The 19,135-nt window shown below is 62.3% G+C and overlaps 4 protein-coding genes across 5 annotated transcripts in view; 1 reads left to right on the forward strand and 3 right to left on the reverse strand.

Moving 5' to 3' along the window:
* Nucleotides 1-2,128, reverse strand: part of PDE4DIP (phosphodiesterase 4D interacting protein) — a 389,196-nt gene extending 387,068 nt beyond the window's left edge. For both annotated transcript variants that reach the window (XM_066324845.1, XM_066324843.1), the window contains exon 1: nt 2,094-2,128. In XM_066324845.1, coding sequence (XP_066180942.1) covers nt 2,094-2,113 — 20 coding nt within the window. In that variant the 5' untranslated portion in view covers nt 2,114-2,128. The remainder of the gene's footprint in view (nt 1-2,093) is intronic.
* Nucleotides 2,129-6,031: 3,903 nt separating this feature from the next.
* Nucleotides 6,032-9,719, forward strand: PHGDH (phosphoglycerate dehydrogenase). Its single transcript, XM_066324851.1, has 12 exons — nt 6,032-6,280; nt 6,522-6,673; nt 6,856-6,921; nt 6,999-7,053; nt 7,131-7,229; nt 7,333-7,465; nt 7,545-7,693; nt 7,915-8,067; nt 8,193-8,325; nt 8,533-8,660; nt 8,852-9,080; nt 9,420-9,719. The coding sequence occupies exons 1-12, from the start codon at nt 6,143-6,145 to the stop codon at nt 9,575-9,577; spliced, it is 1,593 nt and encodes a 530-aa protein (XP_066180948.1). The 5' UTR covers nt 6,032-6,142; the 3' UTR covers nt 9,578-9,719.
* Nucleotides 9,720-10,183: 464 nt separating this feature from the next.
* Nucleotides 10,184-13,590, reverse strand: HMGCS2 (3-hydroxy-3-methylglutaryl-CoA synthase 2). Its single transcript, XM_066324829.1, has 9 exons — nt 13,409-13,590; nt 12,730-13,169; nt 12,359-12,484; nt 11,938-12,102; nt 11,692-11,860; nt 11,441-11,611; nt 10,814-10,920; nt 10,599-10,724; nt 10,184-10,518 (listed from the first exon to the last, which is right to left on the reverse strand). Exons 1-9 carry the CDS (start codon nt 13,519-13,521, stop codon nt 10,412-10,414), a joined length of 1,524 nt encoding a protein of 507 aa, XP_066180926.1. The 5' UTR covers nt 13,522-13,590; the 3' UTR covers nt 10,184-10,411.
* A 1,011-nt stretch (nt 13,591-14,601) lies between these two features.
* On the reverse strand, nt 14,602-15,537 carry REG4 (regenerating family member 4). Its single transcript, XM_066324830.1, has 5 exons — nt 15,462-15,537; nt 15,245-15,342; nt 15,028-15,165; nt 14,843-14,948; nt 14,602-14,676 (listed from the first exon to the last, which is right to left on the reverse strand). The coding sequence occupies exons 1-5, from the start codon at nt 15,523-15,525 to the stop codon at nt 14,603-14,605; spliced, it is 480 nt and encodes a 159-aa protein (XP_066180927.1). The 5' UTR covers nt 15,526-15,537; the 3' UTR covers nt 14,602.
* Nucleotides 15,538-19,135: the final 3,598 nt, after the last annotated feature.

Consider the following 19,135-nt stretch of genomic DNA (forward strand, 5'->3'; position numbering starts at 1 on the left):
AGGAGATAAGGCAAGAACAAAGGAAAGGACAGAGTGAGAATATTCGGGGAAATACCCAACTGACTGATACCAGGTCATCCTGTGCTGGTTACAATGCTTCAGACTGGGACCCTGGCAATGGTATTAACAACCCAAAAAATAACCTTATGCCTGGGAAAAAAAAATATTACTGCTCAGGGCCACCCTGAGGTGGGGCAAAGCCAGGGCAGTGGCTGCCTGTGGGCTCTGGGGTGAATGAGCCAAGCACCCACTTTCCCAAAATCCAGCTGCCCATCCAGCACCCCCAGACAGTCAAAGTGGCAGCCCTGTCCATGGGAATGCTGGGCCAGCAGGAGCCCAGGGCTCTGCCACGGCCATGACTGCTTGGGCTGAGTGGGGGCTCCCCCCTCCCTGCCCCTGTGCCCAACACTGGGAATTTGTTTCCTCTGAAGGGGAGGCCACTGCAGTGCTGCTGGGGCTGCAGGAGGACAAGAGCCCTTTCATGCCAGCCTGAAGCATGGAGCAGAGCTGCTGGCACGGCACAGAACGAGGGGGGCTCAGCCCTGGGGCCCCCCACTCACGGGGCAGCACTGCTCACCCATCCCCACGTAGCTCCAAGCCCTGGCACGAGGGGCACCACGCGGCCCTGACTCAGGGCACTGACTCACAGCATCTCCATGGCATCACACAGGGCCACTGCAGCCACTTGCACTGGCACCCCTGGGTGCCATCGGGGAGAGGGGACAACGAAGGGCTGGCAGGCAGGGCCAGGGCACGTGGGCTGTGTGAGAGTGGCTGCTGCCCATGGGGAAAGCATCCCGGGGTAAAGCATCCCCAAAGCACCGGGCACTAGAACCCAGCAACAGCAACTCACCTCCTTCTGCTGCTGGATCACCTCCTGCGGGGAGACAGATGGACAGAGGGATGGATGGAGGGATGGACGGCAGGCCCCAGCCCCGTGCTCAGCAGCAGCCACCGTGTGCCAGTGGCTCCAGGCTGGCAGAGGGGTTGTGGCAAGGGCCAGGCAAGGCCAGGGAGAGCGTGGCAGCTCAGATGCCGAGCGTGGCGCATCCCAGCTCCCCGCTGACTCGTCGGCACAAATGTCTCAGCAGGGGCGGAGTGCCACCACGGAGGAGGTGGAGCGGGGACAGCCGTCCCCGAACACGTTAGCCGCCTGAGTGTGCGAGCACAGCACGGAGCGCACGGCACGGCCACCCACCGACCTGCCCACGGGGCACGGCAACAAGGTGTTCATTGAGCACGGCAGGCCGGGGGAGGTCTCGGCTGGGCGGCTCCCGGCACCGCAGGCGGGGCAGCCAGCAGCGCTGCCGAGGCCCAGCAGCCTGGAGAGGTGCCGGGACAAGCGCTCAGGCCAGCGGCTCAGCGTGGAATCGGGCATGGGCACAGCCAGGGGAAGAGCAGGGACGATGAAAACGGGGCTGGGGAGATGGGGCAAGCCAAGCTCACTGCAGCAACACCAGCCCCCTGAGCGCCTTCCTTCAGGGCCCAGCTCCTCGCAGCAAACCTCACATGGCCAGCGCACCGAGGAGAGCTGAGTGATGGTGCCGGCACCAGCCCAGGGTCCTACAGCACCCTACAGCTCCTCCCCTCTCTGGCACACACACACACTGCCCTGACACCCTCAGGTCTCCGTGGCACAGGGCAGCGAACACCAGCAGCCCCAGTTACTGGACAAGGGATTCCTGGTCCCTTTCACGCACACCAGTGGCTCCCAAGTTCTCTTGAGCTTGCCTAGTGCAGGGCCCGGAGAGCCATCAACCCGGGTTCCCAAAAAGCCCCGCCACCAACCCCAACACGCGGGACCCCAGCAGCAGGAAGAGACAGCCGCGGCCCAAAGGAATGGGGCTTGGGACAGGGGCCGTCGGGCCCTGCACAGCCCCGAGGGAGCACGCTCTGATCGCGCCCGCATCCCAGCCGCATCCCGGCGGCACCGATGCCGGGGCTACCTGGGCCGCAGCCTGCCGCGGGATCACCACAACCCAGCGTGGGCACACGCAGCCCCCCGCGTGCCCGGGACACACGGACATCCCGACCCGCATCACCCCGGACACGCGCGCCCGCGGATGTCACACGCGCGCACGGAGACTCCTCACCTCCGCCTCGGGGCTCGCATCCTGCCCCGCCGGGCTCCGCCGCACCGGGCCGGGTGGCACCGGGCCAAGCACCGGCGGCACCGGGCCGCCCAGCACCGGGCCGGCCACCGGAGGCGCCGGGCCGGGCCGCCGTGTCCCCGCAGGCGCTGCCGAGCCGGCCCGGCGTGCGCCGAGGAGGCGGCTTTGCGGCACCGGCCGGCTCCGCCCGCTTCTCCTCCTCCTCCTCCTCCTCCTCCTTTTCCCTGCCTCCATCCTTCATCTTTTCCTGCCTCCCAGCATCCCTGCCTCCCTCCTTCTGACCCCGCATCCTTCCTCCCTTCCCTACCTCTACCCCTCCCTCTGACCCCGTATCTTTTCTTCCCTGCTCCCTCTGCCCTCTCCCTGATCCCTTTGTCCATCCACCCTGAATCTCTCCAGCCGCCCCCCACCCAGCCACCATCCTGTCCCGGCTGACACAGCCACCCCCTGCCCCAATTCCCCACTCGACCCAGTCCCTCTAGACTGAACCCCAACCCTTCCTCACACTTCAGTCCCCCAGAGACAATCCATGATCCCTTCCTCTCCCCTCTCAATGCTTCTTTCAACTTCTCCCCAAAAGATACCCAGTTAGACAGGATCCCCCATGGCACCCTCCAACATCCATCCTGCCACCCCAATTACCTGCCCAGTCGTCCTTGGATGCCTCCATCCCAACGTGACACCCCCAATCCTCTTTGCCAGCCCAGAGCCCCATGAGTCCCCAGGTACTGTTCCAGTCCCTCAACATCCTCACTTGCTTTCTAATTGTCCCAGTCCTCTACCCTGCCACCCTTGATCCCCATAAACCCCCTTGAACACCCACCATCCCAACTAAACACCCCTAATCTCCCCCACCCCTTTCCTTCTCTTTGGCACTCCCCATCCCAGCTCCAGTAACCTCGAGTCCCCTTTGACACCCCTAACTCCTTTACCTGCTTGACACCCTAAAACCAGCACTGCCCCTGACTCCTCCCCCAGCCCCATTCTCTCTGTGGTGACCCTCATCCGAATTCCCTGTTGTTTGGCCCCATTCTGCTCTGTCCTACAGCCCTTCAGCCAGCTGTCCCCCATGGCCACCCACCTGCCACCAAGCAGAGTCTGTCCAGGACCCTTGTGCTGGAATGATGACCAAGGAGCCCAGTGAGGGCTAAAGGTTACTATTCATACCCTCTGTGTTAACCTGTGTGGATGAAGCACCACAGAGCTGGTGGCAAGAAAGAAGGAGGGAGTCCTGTGGTGATGGGGTGATTCTGCTTTGGTTCTGACAAATGGAACAAAATCATGTGACTGTTATATATGGGCTTTTATTCATTTCAGTGACCAGAAATTTGGAGGACACAGTGGACAAAAGCAGTAACTTTTGTCTGATTATGGGCCATTTAAATGTTAACACACACACCCTGCATATGCTAATAAGCTTAATGGTACACGATACCATGTCTACAGCTCCATACAGCTCTTAGGTTGTGCTCTACATAACACAGGAGTAGGTGGAGAGATATAAGGAGGGTCGGAATTTTACCTGGTTAGGAGAAAAACCCCAAAATGCCTTGGAGACAGAATGGGCTACTCTCCTCTCCCTCCTCCCAAGTGGGGACACCTTCGTGGTCGGTTTTCTGCATACAATTCCTATTGTCATCACACAACATTATTGTTACTCTGGTTAGAGCTCTATCGCAACTGGTGCATTTATCAACAGGAATTCTGTATCTGTATTTCTGCTGCTTCCACATACTGCACGATCCATGAATCTGTCATTATGAAGGTTTTTATGGAATGTGAGCAAACCTATGGTGTTGAATTAATAAGCTGCACTATTGGTGAAGCTACACTCATGGAATTTCCTACTGAACACGACCACCTATAGTGCCAAATTGGTTATACTCAGAAATGCAGCTCAGCTGTCCCCAGCCCTCTGACCTGTGAAGAGCAGGTGGAACACAAGTGGGTTTTTTTTTTTCTGCCAAATTTGTTGTTCTAAACGCAACACCTGGTACAAATGGGGCCAGCAGAGGGGTGCCGTGCTCTTATACCCCCCCACTTCATCCCTATTGTGACTCAGCAGCCACCACAGCCCCTGTCCCCCGGCACCCATCCCGCTGATCCTGCCACCTTTGGGTCCCCTCCAGCCTTTGGGTCCCGTCCATCTGGCTGCCTCGGGGTCTCAGGAATCGTGGGACATGCCTGCTGGCACAGCCACCCCGCCAGCACTCCCCGTGTCCCAGAGGGCCCGCGGCGAGGGCCGGGGAGCCATGGGGCTGTGCCTCTGGCCACAATCCCCAGGAGAGGGCACCAGGCGGCCGGGAAAAGCCGGCAAATGCGCTGCCACAGGCAGCGATGGCTTGGCCACGCGTGTCCTCCGCACAAACATGCCGCAGACGTGGGAGAGGAGCCACCGAGGCCCCGGGCAAGCGCGGGCGGTGCCGGCGTGGGGAGCTGGGCGCCGGGATGGCAGGTCCTGATGTGTCCTCCGGGCACCTGGAGCAAGGTCCTCAGTGGCTAAAGCAGAGACCGGAGCCGGCGTCCGGCTGTGCCAAGGGCTGCGGGGACAGGGGCCGTGTCCCAGCCACGGCAGGTCTCGCAGTGCGGGTGTCCCCAGCCCCACGCCAGGCGGGTGGCCGTGGCGAGGGAGCCCTGTCGCGGTCCCCGGGTCACAGTTCCCTGCCGAGGGGCCGTTTCGAGACACCGCTGCAGATTTCATCAGCCGCTGCCCTTGACCGCATGCCTCACCCCGTGCCAGCCGCCCTGGACTTTCCCCGCTCTGGCGTCACGGTTGTTCCCTGGCTGTGGCTGCAGGGTAGCACCGACTGCAGGCGGTGCCAGGCTTAGCACAGCTACGGGCTCTACGCAGTGCTGGGCTCTCCCACTCCCACCTCGGCGGCGCTGCCTGTGGCGAGGACAGCCATCCTATTCTCGCCACCTCCTGTCTGCTAGGACGGGTCCATCACTCGGGCTCTGCTTGGTTTAACAGGCTCCAGGGCCACCCAGGTCTCACACAGGGCAGTTTGGTCCAGACCTGCTGCCTGGGGCACGCGGACCCTGGGGAAGGGCCCAATCCCATTAGGACCTGACTTGGCAGCACGGGGTAGGTTCTGCCCACGCCCCATGCGTGGAAAGTGGTGGAAGGAAGGGCCAGACCCTGCTCCCCACGGGCAGGATCTGGGGTGTGTCTGGTCCAGGTGTCCTGTGGAGGTGTGGCCGCATCCCTTGCCATCCACATGTCCGGTGTCACGGACCCCTCCCCATCGTATCTCAGGGCCAGCGCTTCCCACCTGCGAGGTCACCGGACGTGGCCACCTGGCTTTTGGCCCAAGGAGGGCGTTTGCGGGGTGGGTCCCATGCACCCCACGTCATTGGGAGCCAGTGGCCAGGCTGGCCCCGTGTCCTCAGCCCCTTATCAAGGGCATTGCTCAACAGCAGGCACGAAGTCGGGGGTGGGCAGGGCACTGCCTCGCTTCTGAGCTGTGGGGTCTGGGGACCCCCATTCCTGGGCGAGCTGGGGAGGGCATGTCTGGAGTCGCCACGGGCTGGGCTGCTCCCTGCCAGCGGCACCCCCAGCTTTGTGGGGAGCCACCCGCACCATCGTGGCTGCCACTGCCGTTCTCCTCCTGCCTCACTGAGCTGTGATACGCGGGACGGCGAAACTGAGGCACGGACGCGGTGCGCAGGGTCGGGCCAGGCTGCCCCCGGTTTTCGCGGCTCCCCGACCCCCGAGGTCCTGGCAGGGCAGCCCCTTCCTTTTCTCTGGGGCTGCCGGGGGGGCCCGGCCCAGCCCTGGCCCCGCACCCCCGCCTCCTCCCTGCCGCCGGGGGCGGGGGGGATGAGGAGGGAACCGGGCGGGCTGGGGCGGGGAGGGGAAGGGAAGGAGGTGGGATTATGGAGACGGGACCCAATGAGCCCGAAAAACGTGCGCCGCTCGCAGCTCTTTTAGCGCGGCGGAGGGGCAGCAGCAGCCTCTCGGCGGCGTGCGGACAGAGCCGGCACTCCCGTCCCGTCCAGCCCATCCCTGTCCCGTCCGTCCCGCTTCCGCTATGGCACTGGGCAAGCTGCAGAAAGTGCTGATCAGCGAAAGCCTGGACCCCTGCTGCCGGGAGATCCTGCAGGCCGGCGGGCTCCGGGTGCAGGAGAAGCCCGGGCTGAGCAAGGAGGAGCTGCTGCGGGAGATCCGGGTGAGGCAGGGCTGCACCCACGCGTGGGTGGGTGGTGAGTGCATGTATGGATGGGCACAGGTGCAGGCCGGCGGTCCCGGGTGCCAGCGGACTCCTTCGACCGCCTCCCGTCTGATGCAAGAGCCCGGCCGGTTTCGCTTGGCAGATCCCGGAGCCCCGCAGCGGCTGTCCCCATCCCGTGACCCACCCGCGGCCACTGGCCCCAGCCCACGTCCCATTCACTGTGTCTGTCACTCCTTAGGACTGCGACGGGCTCATCGTCCGCTCGGCCACCAAAGTCACGGCCGAGGTGCTGGAGGCGGCAGAGAGGCTGCAGGTGGTGGGCAGAGCTGGCACCGGCGTGGACAATGTGGACGTGGAGGCAGCCACCAGGAAGGGCGTTCTGGTCATGAAGTAAGAGCAGGAGTGTGGGGACATCCGTGCCTGTGATCCTGGGGAGGCCGGGGAGACTTCAATAGGGTGCCCTCCCCACCCATGGCACCCCTGGCACCACCCTGTGTGTCTCCATCCTCACGGGGCACAGACCCCTGTCTGGCCAGGGGACACACACCAGTGACACCACTCTCCATCCTCAGCACACCCACTGGGAACAGCCTTAGCGCCGCCGAGCTCACCTGTGGGATGATCCTGTGCCTGGCCAGGTGAGCACAAGGCAGGATGCGGACAGAGGTGTGTCCTACAGCCCCCTACCCCGCACTGACCACAGCCTCCTTTTTAGGCAGATCCCGCAGGCAGCTGCCTCCATGAAGGAGGGCAAGTGGGACCGTAAGAAGGTAGGAGGCAGGTGAAACACCTCTGGGTGGGGGTGTCCATGTGGGATGTGCTCGCTCACTCTCCCCGTACTCCCCAGTACATGGGTATGGAGCTGAACGGGAAGACGCTGGCCGTGCTGGGGCTGGGACGCATCGGCAGGGAGGTGGCCACTCGCATGCAGGCTTTTGGCATGAAGGTGAGGAGATAGGGCAGGGAGGAATGATGGGGAGCATAGACCTTCATGACCTGGCCAGAGCCACCGTGCCAGGCTGTAAGAGTGAATGCCTGCTCTGCCTCAGACCATAGGCTATGATCCCATCATCACCCCCGATGTCTCAGCCACCTTTGGTGTGGAGCAGCTGCCGCTGGAGCAGATCTGGCCCCGCTGCGACTTCATCACGGTGCACACACCGCTGCTGCCATCCACCACGGGTATGGAGTGGGCACGATCACAGGGAGGTTTGGGGTGAGCTGGGGCAGCCCCTTTCTGCTGACAGCCCTCCTTCCGCAGGGCTCCTGAACGACAGCACCTTTGCCAAGTGCCGCCGTGGCGTGCAGGTGGTGAACTGTGCCCGCGGTGGCATCGTGGATGAGGGCGCGCTGCTGCGGGCGCTGCAGTCGGGGCAGTGTGGTGGGGCTGCCCTCGATGTCTTCACACAGGTGAGTGGAGCTGTGGGGAGCCCCCGAGCTTGGATTTGTCTCAGCACCACCTTAATTTTGCCCAAACCAAGGCCGGGCAGCCTAGTAAATCCTGTGGGGCTGAGACCAGGAACAGTCCTGTTCAGCTTCCCTCCTTGCAAAGGAGATGGGGTAAATTTCCCCTACTCCGAGCTCCCAGATAGATGCTGGGAACTGATGGCAGGATGGAACTCTGTCTGCAGGAGCCTCCAAAGGACCGTGACCTGGTGAACCACCCCAACGTCATCTCCTGCCCACACCTGGGTGCCAGCACACGGGAGGCACAGAGCCGCTGCGGCAAGGAAATCGCCATGCAGATCGTGGACATGGCCACAGGGAAGGGGCTGACTGGTGTAGTGAGTCCTGCTGCAGCACCTGACCTCCGTGCCTCTGCTACCCCAGCTGTAACCCACGGGTGCATTGGGAGCAATGCTCCATGTGGGATCCCTGGCAGGCTCTCACCACCCACTCTCTCGTGCAGGTTAATGGGCAGGCTCTCAGCAAAGCTTTTGCACCCGAGACCAAGCCCTGGATCACCCTGGCCAGGGCCCTGGGCACAGTGCTGTGCACGGCGGGCAAGCAAGTGCAGGGCAGTGTGCAGGTCTGCACCCTAGGTGAGCCTGAGTGTGGGGACCCCAGTGGGCAGGCAGGAGAACAGATAGACAGGAGGCTGGTTAACAGTGGGATTGGAGCCCTAGAGTATGCAGGGATGGATGAGTGGATGGATTGGATGGGTGGAAGGACCAGCCCCAGGCTGGCCACTCCACTTTGGGCCTGACCTCTCTGCTGTGGCTGATGCACACCTCCTCTCTGCACCCCAGGGACACCCCTGAAGGAGGCTGGGAGCTACTTGACACCTGCTGTGGCTGCGGGCATGCTGGCTGGAGGGACACAGAAGGAAGTGACCCTGGTGAATGCCACGCTGCTGGCCCAGGAGGCTGGGCTGAAGGTGTGTGGACACCTGGGTTCTGCACCCCAGCCTGGTGTGCCTTCTCCACCAAGCAGCATGAGGGACACCCTTTCCTGGCTGCTAACGCAGCACTGAGGCTGGGTGTTCCCTGGGTTGCTTCTGAGGACATCCCTTCCCCACCCCAGCCACACACAGCACCTGGGCACTGAGTGGCCTTGTCTTTCTGGCAGGTCACAACCACCCACAGTGATGTGGCCCCCGAGCCTGACAGCAGCACGGGCCTGGTGCAGGTGTCCCTGCAGGGCACCCCACACCAGGTGACGGGGACAGTACAGGGCAGCACCCCGGTCCTGCGGCAGATCAACGGGGCCACCTTCAAGCAGCCAGCCCCACTGTCGGGGCCTGTCCTCATCTACAGAGCCAAAGCCTCTGATACCAGCGCTCTGGCCACACTGACTGGTGAGTCCCTGTGTCAGCTCTAAGCTGCAGGGACCACCTGGGGAACCCCCACATCCGACCTGGAGCTGAGCCCTAGCTGCAGCAGAAGTTGCCTGGAGAGATGGATGGATGGATGGATGGATGGATGGATGGATGGATGGATGGATGGATGGATGGATGGATGGATGGGGGGTCTGGGCAGGGGGTTGTGTGATGTTGAGCAAAGGATTTGGGGTGGAGGAAGAAATGGCATCATGGACCTCTGAGTGGGGTTGTTGGGGTGAGCAGAGGCTCAGCTCCCTGCTGGGTGCTGGGGCAGTGGAGCAGCCCATGGTCCCTAATTCCTGTCCTCCTCTCCAGGGCTGCTAAGCAAGGCAGGGGCCCAGCTCCTGTCGTACCACAGCTCCAGCACGGTGGCAGGGGAGCAGTGGAGCGTCGTGGGGCTCTCAGCCCCCCTGCCCAACCTTGCTGAGCTAAAGTCACGTGTCACGGAGGTTTTCCAGCTCCACCTGCTGTAGACCCCAACTGCTGACAAGGACTTTCCCCATGGCCGCAGCATCTGGACCCTCCCCCAGCTGGGGGAGCACTGCACATGGCCATCCCTGACCCCCACACTGGGTTTGGGGTGGCCTCACGTTCAATAAAGGGTCTAGAAGGAGAGAGCTTGTGGTGCCTTGTCTGTGTGGTCCTTTGTCCTCAACCCTATACCCCCTCCCTCCTGCCTCTGCTGCTCCCTGGCCCTGCTGCTGTTTGCTGAAGAGTGCAAAGGTCTCTGTGGCTGCCGAGATCCTGTCTGACCCCTGTCCCGTGCTGGGACACTACCCAGAGAGCAGCACTGCAAGGGGCACGAGCCCTCCCGTGAGCCACTCCGTCACCTGTGCCCTCCTGCCCATGGATTTTGCCATGAGGATGTTTTAATTGAATGACACCATTGGGAAAATGTCATCTTGACCCCCTAGACTGGCGACTGGGGCTTACTTGACTCCCCCAAAATGTCAGGGCATACTCCCATGTCTAACAGGGCAGGTGCCTATTGAAAAAATGCCCATAAGCAGCTGTGGTTGTGAACTGGGAGGGATCTGGGGTGGGAGGATACCATTCAAGACCAGGAGCCAGAGCCGGGCTGCTGCCCCCTCCCGTTCACACCTTTATTCCCCTGCAATGCCCAGGTGTTTGCAGAAGATGCTGCCATCTCCAACAGCTCTGGGGCCTGAGTCACTGCTGGCCATTCCCCACCCATACAAAGTGAACTTTCCCACACAGGCCAGCCTTGGATGTGAGGAATGAACAGGGATGACAGTGGGAAAGAGAGCATCCCCCTCCCCAGGGCTCACCACTCTGGTGATCCCACTCTAGATGGGCTTCCTGGCGTATTCACGGCGGTACTTGGAATCCACCCGTGTCAGGTACCAGGTTCCGGGGAAGAGATCTGCCTGGGAGCCGTGGGGGGCGTGGTCGGCTGCAGGGAGAGGGCAGTGATGCTCAGTGGTGTTGTGGGGTCCCAACAGAGAAGGGTCCCATCCCCCCAGCCCCACTCACCCAAGTGATGGGTTTCCTCCCGTCGCTTCATGATCTCGGCGAAGTCCTTTGGGGCCACGCGCTTGCGGGCGTCCAGGCGAGCGGGCAGGTCAGCCAGGCTGGAGACCAGCTTGTCCAGGGGTGAGCCTGGCCACGGGCATCCCACGTGTGAGATGGCACCACTGACAGGCACACGCTGCCCTCCCTTCCCAGTCCCTCTCTCCCCTGGGGCTCACCTGGGGCTGCATCCTGTGACACACGGAAGGAGAACATGCTGGCTGCCAGTCCCGAGCCATAGGAGAAAGCGCCGATCCGGGAGCCAGCCAGGTCCCGTGCTGAGCACCTGAGGTGAGAGGAGAGGGGGTTACAGGACATTTGGGCTGAGGGGGATTTGGGGATACAGGGCTCTGGGGGCAGTGTAGGGGGCTGCCTGCTTTGTAGGCAAGCAGACCCTCGGGGCCACATTGCTGAGGGAGTTTAGCCCTGGAGTGCAGCAGTGCCAGGGAGCCCCAGGACAAGGCTTTTGTTCCCCTCCGAGCCTGTCTGTTCCCATGACTCCTTTCCCATGGGGTCACTCATTCTATTGGGCATGACAGCAGGGGTTTTCATCCTCCTGGTGATGACAGAAGGGCTTTATGCACTGGCCCAGCTCCAGCAAGCTGGGATGAAAAGTCTGGCAGGGAGACGGTCTGGAGCAGGATGCATCCACACTGGGGGCTGTGTGCAATGAAAAGATCAGGTCCCTGTTGACACAGGGGGAGATGAGGGCTGGGAGATGGGTTCTGCCCCTCTATCCAGCCAGGGAGTGCCCACCCCAAAACGACCTCCTCTCTCTCCCCAAGCCAGCGTTTTGGGAGACTCACTGGGACAGGAGGGAGGCCAGGCAGCCATACATGGATGGTGTGTACATGTTGCCATTGCGGGAAGAGAGGAGCAGGGAGGGCTTGGTTTTCTGGTTGAAGATGTCCTGGCTGGCTGTCTGGAATGCTTTCTCCACCTCCTTGCTGGTGTAGGTGTCCTCCAGCTTCACACCACTGCTCAGAGAGAGACCAGCTGGAACCCCAGCACATCCCTGGCAGGGCTGAGGGATGGGGGACACAGCACAGAGACCCACCGGAAGGACTGCAGCCCCTTGTAGAGGCCGGAGGCTGTGTCAGGGTTGGGGGAGGCCAAGAAGTCGTTCAGCAGCAGCCTCCCCACTGACTTCTGCACCAGCTTGCAGAAGGGCGAGTGGAAGATGACGTACTTGAAGTCATCGAGCGTGAAGGGCCTCTGGATGCCAGCTGGGAGGCAACAGTATCCAGGAGGCCATCAGTATCCAGGGGGCTGCCAGGGGCACCTCAGGGGTGCTGCCACTCACCCTGCTGCCACTGGGCCTCCGCCTTCCGTCGGTACACGGCGTAGCAGCGGTCCAGCGCCCGCAGGTAGCACTGGATGGAGAGCTGCCCGTCCACCACCGGATACTCAGAGGACAGATTTGGCTTGTAGAAGTCGTAGGCGTGCTCCATGTGGGTTCCACGCAGACCTGGGGGCACAAGGAGAGCCAGCTGTCAGAGAGCACCAGGAGGCCCCAGCCCAGTGGCAAACACCCAGGGGCCTGCCATGCCACCCCTGGAATCCAGCAGCTTCCCTGAGTCACTCCATGGTGCCTACAAGTATGTGGCTAGCCAGAATCCTGGACTACCCAGCAGGGTCTGGCTGAGCAGCTCTGCCCAGGGCTGGGACACAGATGCATGGCCCCCAGGGACAGCTTGCCACCCCCAGGGTCTCACGGCACTGACCTCTCTCCAGCACCAGCGGGGCGTTGGGTCCCACCAGCATGGCGATGGCACCGGCACCTCCTGTGGGCCGCGCGTTCCCCGTGGCGTAGACAGCGATGTCCCCACACACCACCACGGCATAGCGACCTGAGGGAGGACAGAGGGACTGGCAGGGCCACCAGCGGGTGGAAGCCTCCATCCCATGGTCCTTGTGTGTTCCCATCTCCATGCTGCCAGGTGTTCACACCAAGATGGGCAAGAAACAAGGGTGATGGAGAGCCTGGAGTTGGAGCATCTTTGGGTTTCAGGCTGCCTCCTGCCTCCTTCCCCTATCCCATGCTGGGGACCCATCCAGCATCCAGCCCCACAGCCTGGTCCCTGCCTGCACTCACCATCCCACGCACTGGATTCCACCCAGGCGGCCGCGTTGAAGAGAGAGGCTGTGCCCCCATAGCAGGCATTGGTGGTGTCGATGCCCTCCACGTCAGTGTTGCCAGAGTCATGGAAAAGTTGCATGAGGACGGTCTTGACGGCCTTGGATTTGTCGATGACGGTCTCGGTGCCCACCTCCAGGCGGCCGATGGCATCCCAGGAGAGGCGCCCACGCTCCACCAGGCGCTGCACCACGGTCAGGCACAGGGAGTTGATGTCTTCGTGGGCGGCACAGAAACCCATCTGCTTCTGGCCCAGGCCCCGTGTGTACTTGCCGGCCTCCACGCCATCAAACCGCTCCAGCTCCTCCTGATCCACGTACTGGGCAGGGAAGTACACTTCCAGGGCCAGGATGCCCACGTCCTTGGGCCAGGCACCTGTCCCAGCAGCACTGGAGAGGCTGTGGGATAGAGGGAACGGCAACAATCCCATGGCAGCCTCGGGGACAGTGGTTGGCCATGGGGAGATGCCACCAGAGAGTAGCCCAGGCTGGGAGCACTCCAAATTCCTGCCAGCTCCTGGCAGTGCTGCAGGGAGGAGGGAGAGACTCCCCTTCCCCACTAAGGTTTACGATCTCAGGCAGCTCCCCGCCCCTACCCTGGTTGTGCCTCCAGTCCCCGGATCCATGTGGACGCTCACCATGCCCTCTGCCAAGGTGCAGGGTGCTGGGCGCCCCGGGGTGCCCGCTCCGACCCCGGCGGTGCCCACCTCGCCCCCCAGCACCGCACGGCACGCCCGACCAAGCGCAACATCTTCGCCCCAGCTGCTGCACGGACGGAGGGACGGCCGGCGGGACAGATGGACAGCGGGATGGGCCTTTGCCTGGTGCTTTTATAAACTGCGTGGGCAGCTCGGCACAGCCCTCCCGGCCTTTATCAGCCTGCCGGACCCTGGCGCTCAAAGGTCACCGAGCGCCAGCCAACACGGCAGGGGCAGCGGAGCTGCGGAGGGGGGAGCGAGCGAGGTGTCGCCGTCTCGTGCCCCGGGGCCTGGGGACACGGAGCCGGGGCTGAGCTCAGGCCGGGCCGTGGGAGCCGTGCCCTGGGGCAGTGGCAGCTCCGGTGCCAGGCTCGCCTGCACGGCTGTGGTCACTGTGTGGCCTCCCCGGCAGGGAGCGGAGGGCGGCCGGGGCTGGTGCCGGCACCGTCCGTGCTGCCCGGGATGCAGTCCACGTCTGACACGTGCCGCAGCTCCGGGGGGGTAAAAACCCCATGGGCCGGGTGGGGGCAGAGCCATCTTCAAAGCAGCAGAGCAAACAGCCACGTGATGCCTGTGGCAACATAACAGCGACACAAAAGGGACCTTTGGTCCCGGTGCTGCTGTCAACATGGCCATGGGGCAATGTTGCAGCCCCCGGATCCCTGTGGAGCTGTCGGCACCTGCGGGATCACCTGTCCCCGTGCCTGCACGCCCACGGCAGCTCCCGTCCCCACCCACAGCCGAGTCCCAGGTCTCCATGCCTGCGCTCTGGGGACGCTCCCGTCCCCCCACCTGCTCTCCAGGGACGCCTGTGGTTTTGGCACCCTAGGGCTAGTGTGAGCAAAGACGAGTGCTCAGCCAGGAGCCGCTGGAGTCCCCCGCAGCTCCTGGGGACTCATGCCCCAGATCTGCCCTCAACTGCAGCGCAGAAGCCTCTGGAAGCCGGGAAGTTCGGGGAGCCGTGGCAGAGCCCGTCTCTCTCCCTCTCCCGGACCAGATCAGGGCTTTGCACCAGCACCAAGCTCACACAGCACTCGCATGCTTCTTTTTTTTATATAAGATTTATAGGAGTTGGGGGGAGAGAGTCCGAGGTGGCACGGGGGGAAGGTGGCGCGGGGTGCCCCAGGGCTGTGCTCAGTGCAAGGGGTAGAACTTGCAGATGAAGTGATGCTTCCGGGAGCAATCCGCACTGGACCACACAGAGAAGACTGCGGGAGAGACAGACGGGGGGCTGCCGGGGGCCACGGCGAGACCCAGCTGTGCCCCCCCCAGCCCTCGCAGGGGATGGGACCTGGAGGAGGAGGGAGGCGGGGGAGTGCCGGCCGAGCCCAGGGGGTGCAGGGGGTGCAGGGGGTGCAGGGACCGGGCACTCACCGCTGTGATGGGTCAGCATGGCGCAGTTCCCCCCTCGGGCACCATTCCCAGCTATCTCACTGCTGGCACTGTAGCCCTTCCCAGTCGTCCACTGCCAGACCTGGCTCTGTGCAGGGAGAGGGGGATTCAGAGGCATGGCCCTGCTGTCTTCCAGCCCCCCATCCTCCCTGCCGCCCACACCTCACCTCTTCACTCTTCTGGAGTCCAATCCAGACGGGCTGCACTCGCTGGTAGTAGGAGATGGCTCTCCGCAGGGTGGCTGCCTCGCGGGAGTCCTCCACCCAGGCCAGGTGGGCGCCTTTCTTGAGCTCCTGGCACCGACTCTGCAGGGAGAGCTGTCAGCGCCAGGGCACCTCAGGGAGACCGGGGTCCCTGTTCCCCTGTGTACCCCGGTGGCCTTACCTCAGCCTCGTCCCAGGTCCGGGGCTCGGTGAAGTACTTGAAGCAGCTGAGTTTGTAGTAGGACCAGCCGTCGGGGCAGTAGTTTATGTACCTGCCGTCTGTTTGGGGAGAGCCGCAGACAGGGATGAGGGACAGCCGGCACCACAGCCTGGAGAAGAGCGTGGCTCCCTCCTGGCCCAGCTAGAAAAGCAGCTGCCCCCCGAGCCGTGGCACTCACCGACTGGCCGCAGGAGCCCCGCGCAGCCCAGCAGCAGGAGGGCGAGTCTGGCCGCAGCAGCCATCCTCCTTGCTCCCTGTAAAGGCTCGGGAGGGTCACACAAGGCCCCTTGGGGACAGAGGGTGCTACCCGTGCCCAGAGAGTGCAAACCGGCCCCGCCGTGGGCTGAGCCTGGCCCCTTTGAGCCACCTGGAGGAGATGACAGGCTGTGCCTCCCTCTCCTCTCCCCGGCACGGGTCAGTGCTCTATTCCTGCACCCCATGCCCCAGGCATGGCTTGGAGTCCCCAGCCCACACTGGCAGCAGATTGTGCCAGGGCCACCAGTCCCAGACTTGGCAGGAGGCATCTGGGAGAGCCAAGCTGCTCTGCGAGGTCGAGGGGAGAGTGCTGTCGCAGACACAGGTCAGGGGACCCCAAGCAGGCAATGGCACAGGTGGGGCTGCAGGGGCTACGTGCACGGCGGCGTTTTCACGCCCTGAGCTCGCAGTGCCGCCCAGGCTGGGGAGGCAAATCGGCCACATCAGCGCAGTTCCCCTTTATCGGGGCTAATCCCTGGGCACTGGAGCCGATTTGCGGATTCAGCTCCTCTTCCCCTCAAAGAAGCAGAAACAAAAGTCAACGCAGGGCTGAAAAACGCAGCCTCACAGCCTGCCCCATCCAGCGAGGGCAGAGCTCAGCTCCCGCGGCAGCTGCCAGGGAGAGAGGGAGCAGCTCCTGTTCGCCTGTTTGCCAGCTCTGAGCATCCCGAAGCCCCAGCTGCCATGTGAGGGTCCTCTTCCTCACCTGTTGTCTGGAGATGGTGAGGAATAGCGGCTTGTCGCGGGTCACCGGGACAGGAGAGGAGAGGAGCTGCCCTTTATAGCCTGCTGCTCACCAGCATCTGTGTTTGCCCAGCTCAGGTGATTCTCACCATAAAAATCTTACTGTTGACCCCCCTCCATCCCCCCCCACTGCTGGAAAATTGCCCAGATCTTCACTCTGTTTGCATTTAACATAGCTCCAGAAACAGACAGGAAGAACCTGTCCTAGTTAGTCAATAAACCCCCTGCAATTATCATTAATTGCTCCCGCGATACAGATGTAATCTTCCAGCCCAGGGCAGCCTGGCACTTGGCAGGGATGCCCGCTGGGCCAGCCCTGGATTGCCCGGGGGCTGGCAAGCCGGGAATGAGCCCCGGGGGCGATCCCCCGATCCCGGCCAGAGCATCCCTGCGACCGGCGGCCGGGCCGTGGGTCCGATCCCCTGGCACTGCCCCTGTCCCCAACCAAGGGACGGCACCCGGCCGGGCCCCGCGCCCTGCCCGGCTCTGCCATGCGTCACCCACGCACCGCCCTTGTTTGAACTGCCGGGGGATGTTTGCGAGCAGGATGCGGGCCGCCGGGATGTGGGAACAGCCTGCAGCCGGGGGCTGGAGGTGCCATCAGATAGCGGCGACGGTGCCCAGCCCTCGGGCCCGGCCGTGACGCGAGCCGTCGTCACCCGGGGAGAAAGGGGCAGCCCCTCGCTGCCCCTGCCCCAGGCGGCTCCCTGCAGCCCCAGCCCAGCTCACAGCCATGAGCTCCTGGCCCCGCCGACAGGAGCCCTTAGGCAAGGTCTGGCACGGCCTTCTCTGCCTTGGTCCTTGCTCCTCACCCCGGGCTGTCCTCTGCACCTGTGGGAGGCAGCTGGAGCTCTCCACATTCCTGCTGTCACCACACTGCTGTGGAGCGTCACTTTGGCTCCTGATGGACCAGAGCAGCTTTGAAAGATCATCCCGCTGCCTGTCCTGCGGCTCCTGCTGCTGCCAGCTCCAGCCAATGCCTGGCTGTCCTTCCCCAAAACCCTTGGCGGAGGCCAGCGGGGAGGAGACGAGCTGCCCTTGAGGGCCTGGTGTTCACCAGCGTTAGTGTGACCTGCAGAAGATCCAGACCCAGGGCTGAGCTCTGCTCCCTCCCACATGGAGAGCTTGCTGCCAGGTTCAAGCCATGTACAGTCCAGGGATCTGCCATGGGATGTCCTCTGTGGCAACATTTGCTGAAACATGCAGCCGGTGAACCCTGCTACACCCACAGGGAGCAGCTCCCTGCCGGCATGCAGAGGCAGGTCTGGCTTCAGCCTCGAGGAGGGAGGAGGATCAGACCTCTCTCCTTCACCCACAGAGCAGGATAGAGCTGCTGCTGCTTGCTAGGCATCCTCCGGGATCCAAGGGGTGACACCTTCTCGTGTCCAAACACAGCTGCTGCTGCTATCAGTTCTGAAAGAAACAGCCTGCCACACATCAGCTGTCCTGATCAATGGCAAAACCCTGCAAACACAGCACCTCCCCAGAAAACAGGGCTCCACCCTTGATTTATAAAAAACCATGAAAAATCTCCCTCAAAGAGCCTGAGGCTCCTCCACTACTCCTCAGTTAGATAAGGGATGCAGCAGCTCCCTGCCTGGATGGTTCAGTTTGCAACACAAGTTTCCACAAGCCCCTGGCCATCCCGGGCTGGGGAAGAGGCATGAGCAGTCCCGAGGAGACAGAGCTTCAAGTCTCAGCCTGAGCAGCAGTAAGCTCAATGCAGCTGTGCCAGGCACTCGGCAGAGCTCACTAAACTTTGGCACAGATGTGGGAGAACAGGGATGAATGCTTCCCGGGAGTTTGGACTCGCCCAGCTGGCTCTACCAGGAGATAAAGGAGCTGCACTGTTTGAATATTAAACCCTTAAAATGCCCCCAGAAGCTTTACCCCAGATCAGCGTCACAATGCAGCTACTGGCTCCATCTGAGTCCACAGCAAGAGCTGGAGAACAGCCAGCTGAGCACCAGTGGAGCCCAAGGCTTCGATGGCACCTCCGTGCTCCAAACAGCACAGCAGCTACTGACAGTTTGTTTTCTGATTGCTCAAGTCAAACTCTTGAAGCCTGCCTGAGACCAGTACAGAGGAGTGGCGATTCCATGTTTCAGAGACTGGAGAATCACATATCTTTGTGCTTAGTCTGGAGAAATGGAGGCTCAGGGGGTACCTTCTCACTCTACAACCTTAAAGGAGGCTGTAGACAGGTTTCTTCTCCCAGGTAAGAAGCAACAGGGTGAAAGGAAATGGCTTCAAGTTGCACTAGGGGAGATTTAGATAGGATACGAGGGAAAAGTTTAGTCAGTGAAAGGGCACTCAAGCATTGGTTCAGGCTGCCCAGAAAGTGGTGGAGTCACCATCCCTGGAATGTTCCGAGAACACCTGTATATGGCATTTGGGGACAAGGTTAAGGGGTGAACACTGCAGTGCCAGGTTAAAGGTTAGATTTGATGATCTTAGCAGGGCTGTTCCAGCCTTAAGGATTCCATGCATCAACTGCTGAGACAAAGCCAGGAAGGCAGCCCCAGCTCCAGGGATGAGGGTCCTCTTCCCTGTGGGAAGGACGGGAAACAGCTGAGGGAAGCAAGCAGGACCTGAGGGAGCGAGTGAATCCACAGCCCCACTGACCACCCACACTCGCTCCCCACCTTTCTAAAAGCCACACGAATGCCCCAGCCCTTCCCTGGCTCCCACAGGCAAGCGGGAGCTCTTATCCAAAGTGCCTAAGAAAGGACCCATCCCAGTCCCTCCCCATCCTTCCCAGTATGCCCAGCTGCTTGGCTGCTGGCTACTGCCCCCTTCTCAGCTAACCAAGAGACCCCAAAATCCATCTGCTGCACTCACACCAGGCTGCTT

Source organism: Sylvia atricapilla, chromosome 9 (assembly GCF_009819655.1).
Source record: "Sylvia atricapilla isolate bSylAtr1 chromosome 9, bSylAtr1.pri, whole genome shotgun sequence".
Classification (NCBI taxonomy): Eukaryota; Metazoa; Chordata; class Aves; order Passeriformes; family Sylviidae; genus Sylvia; species Sylvia atricapilla.

Coding starts and splice junctions, on each gene's coding strand:
- PHGDH (XM_066324851.1), top strand. CDS start 6,143: ATGGCACTGGGCAAGCTGCAGAAAGTGCTGATCAGCGAAAGCCTGGAC. Junction 7,694..7,914: donor CCCTCGATGTCTTCACACAG/GTGAGTGGAGCT, acceptor CTCTGTCTGCAG/GAGCCTCCAAAGGACCGTGA. Junction 9,081..9,419: donor CGCTCTGGCCACACTGACTG/GTGAGTCCCTGT, acceptor CCTCCTCTCCAG/GGCTGCTAAGCAAGGCAGGG.
- HMGCS2 (XM_066324829.1), bottom strand. CDS start 13,521: ATGTTGCGCTTGGTCGGGCGTGCCGTGCGGTGCTGGGGGGCGAGGTGG. Junction 10,921..11,440: donor CTGGCCTCCCTCCTGTCCCA/GTGAGTCTCCCA, acceptor CTCTCACCTCAG/GTGCTCAGCACGGGACCTGG. Junction 10,519..10,598: donor GGAGGAAACCCATCACTTGG/GTGAGTGGGGCT, acceptor CTCTCCCTGCAG/CCGACCACGCCCCCCACGGC.
- REG4 (XM_066324830.1), bottom strand. CDS start 15,525: ATGGCTGCTGCGGCCAGACTCGCCCTCCTGCTGCTGGGCTGCGCGGGG. Junction 15,343..15,461: donor GGGGCTCCTGCGGCCAGTCG/GTGAGTGCCACG, acceptor CTCCCCAAACAG/ACGGCAGGTACATAAACTAC. Junction 14,949..15,027: donor GACTCCAGAAGAGTGAAGAG/GTGAGGTGTGGG, acceptor CTCCCTGCACAG/AGCCAGGTCTGGCAGTGGAC.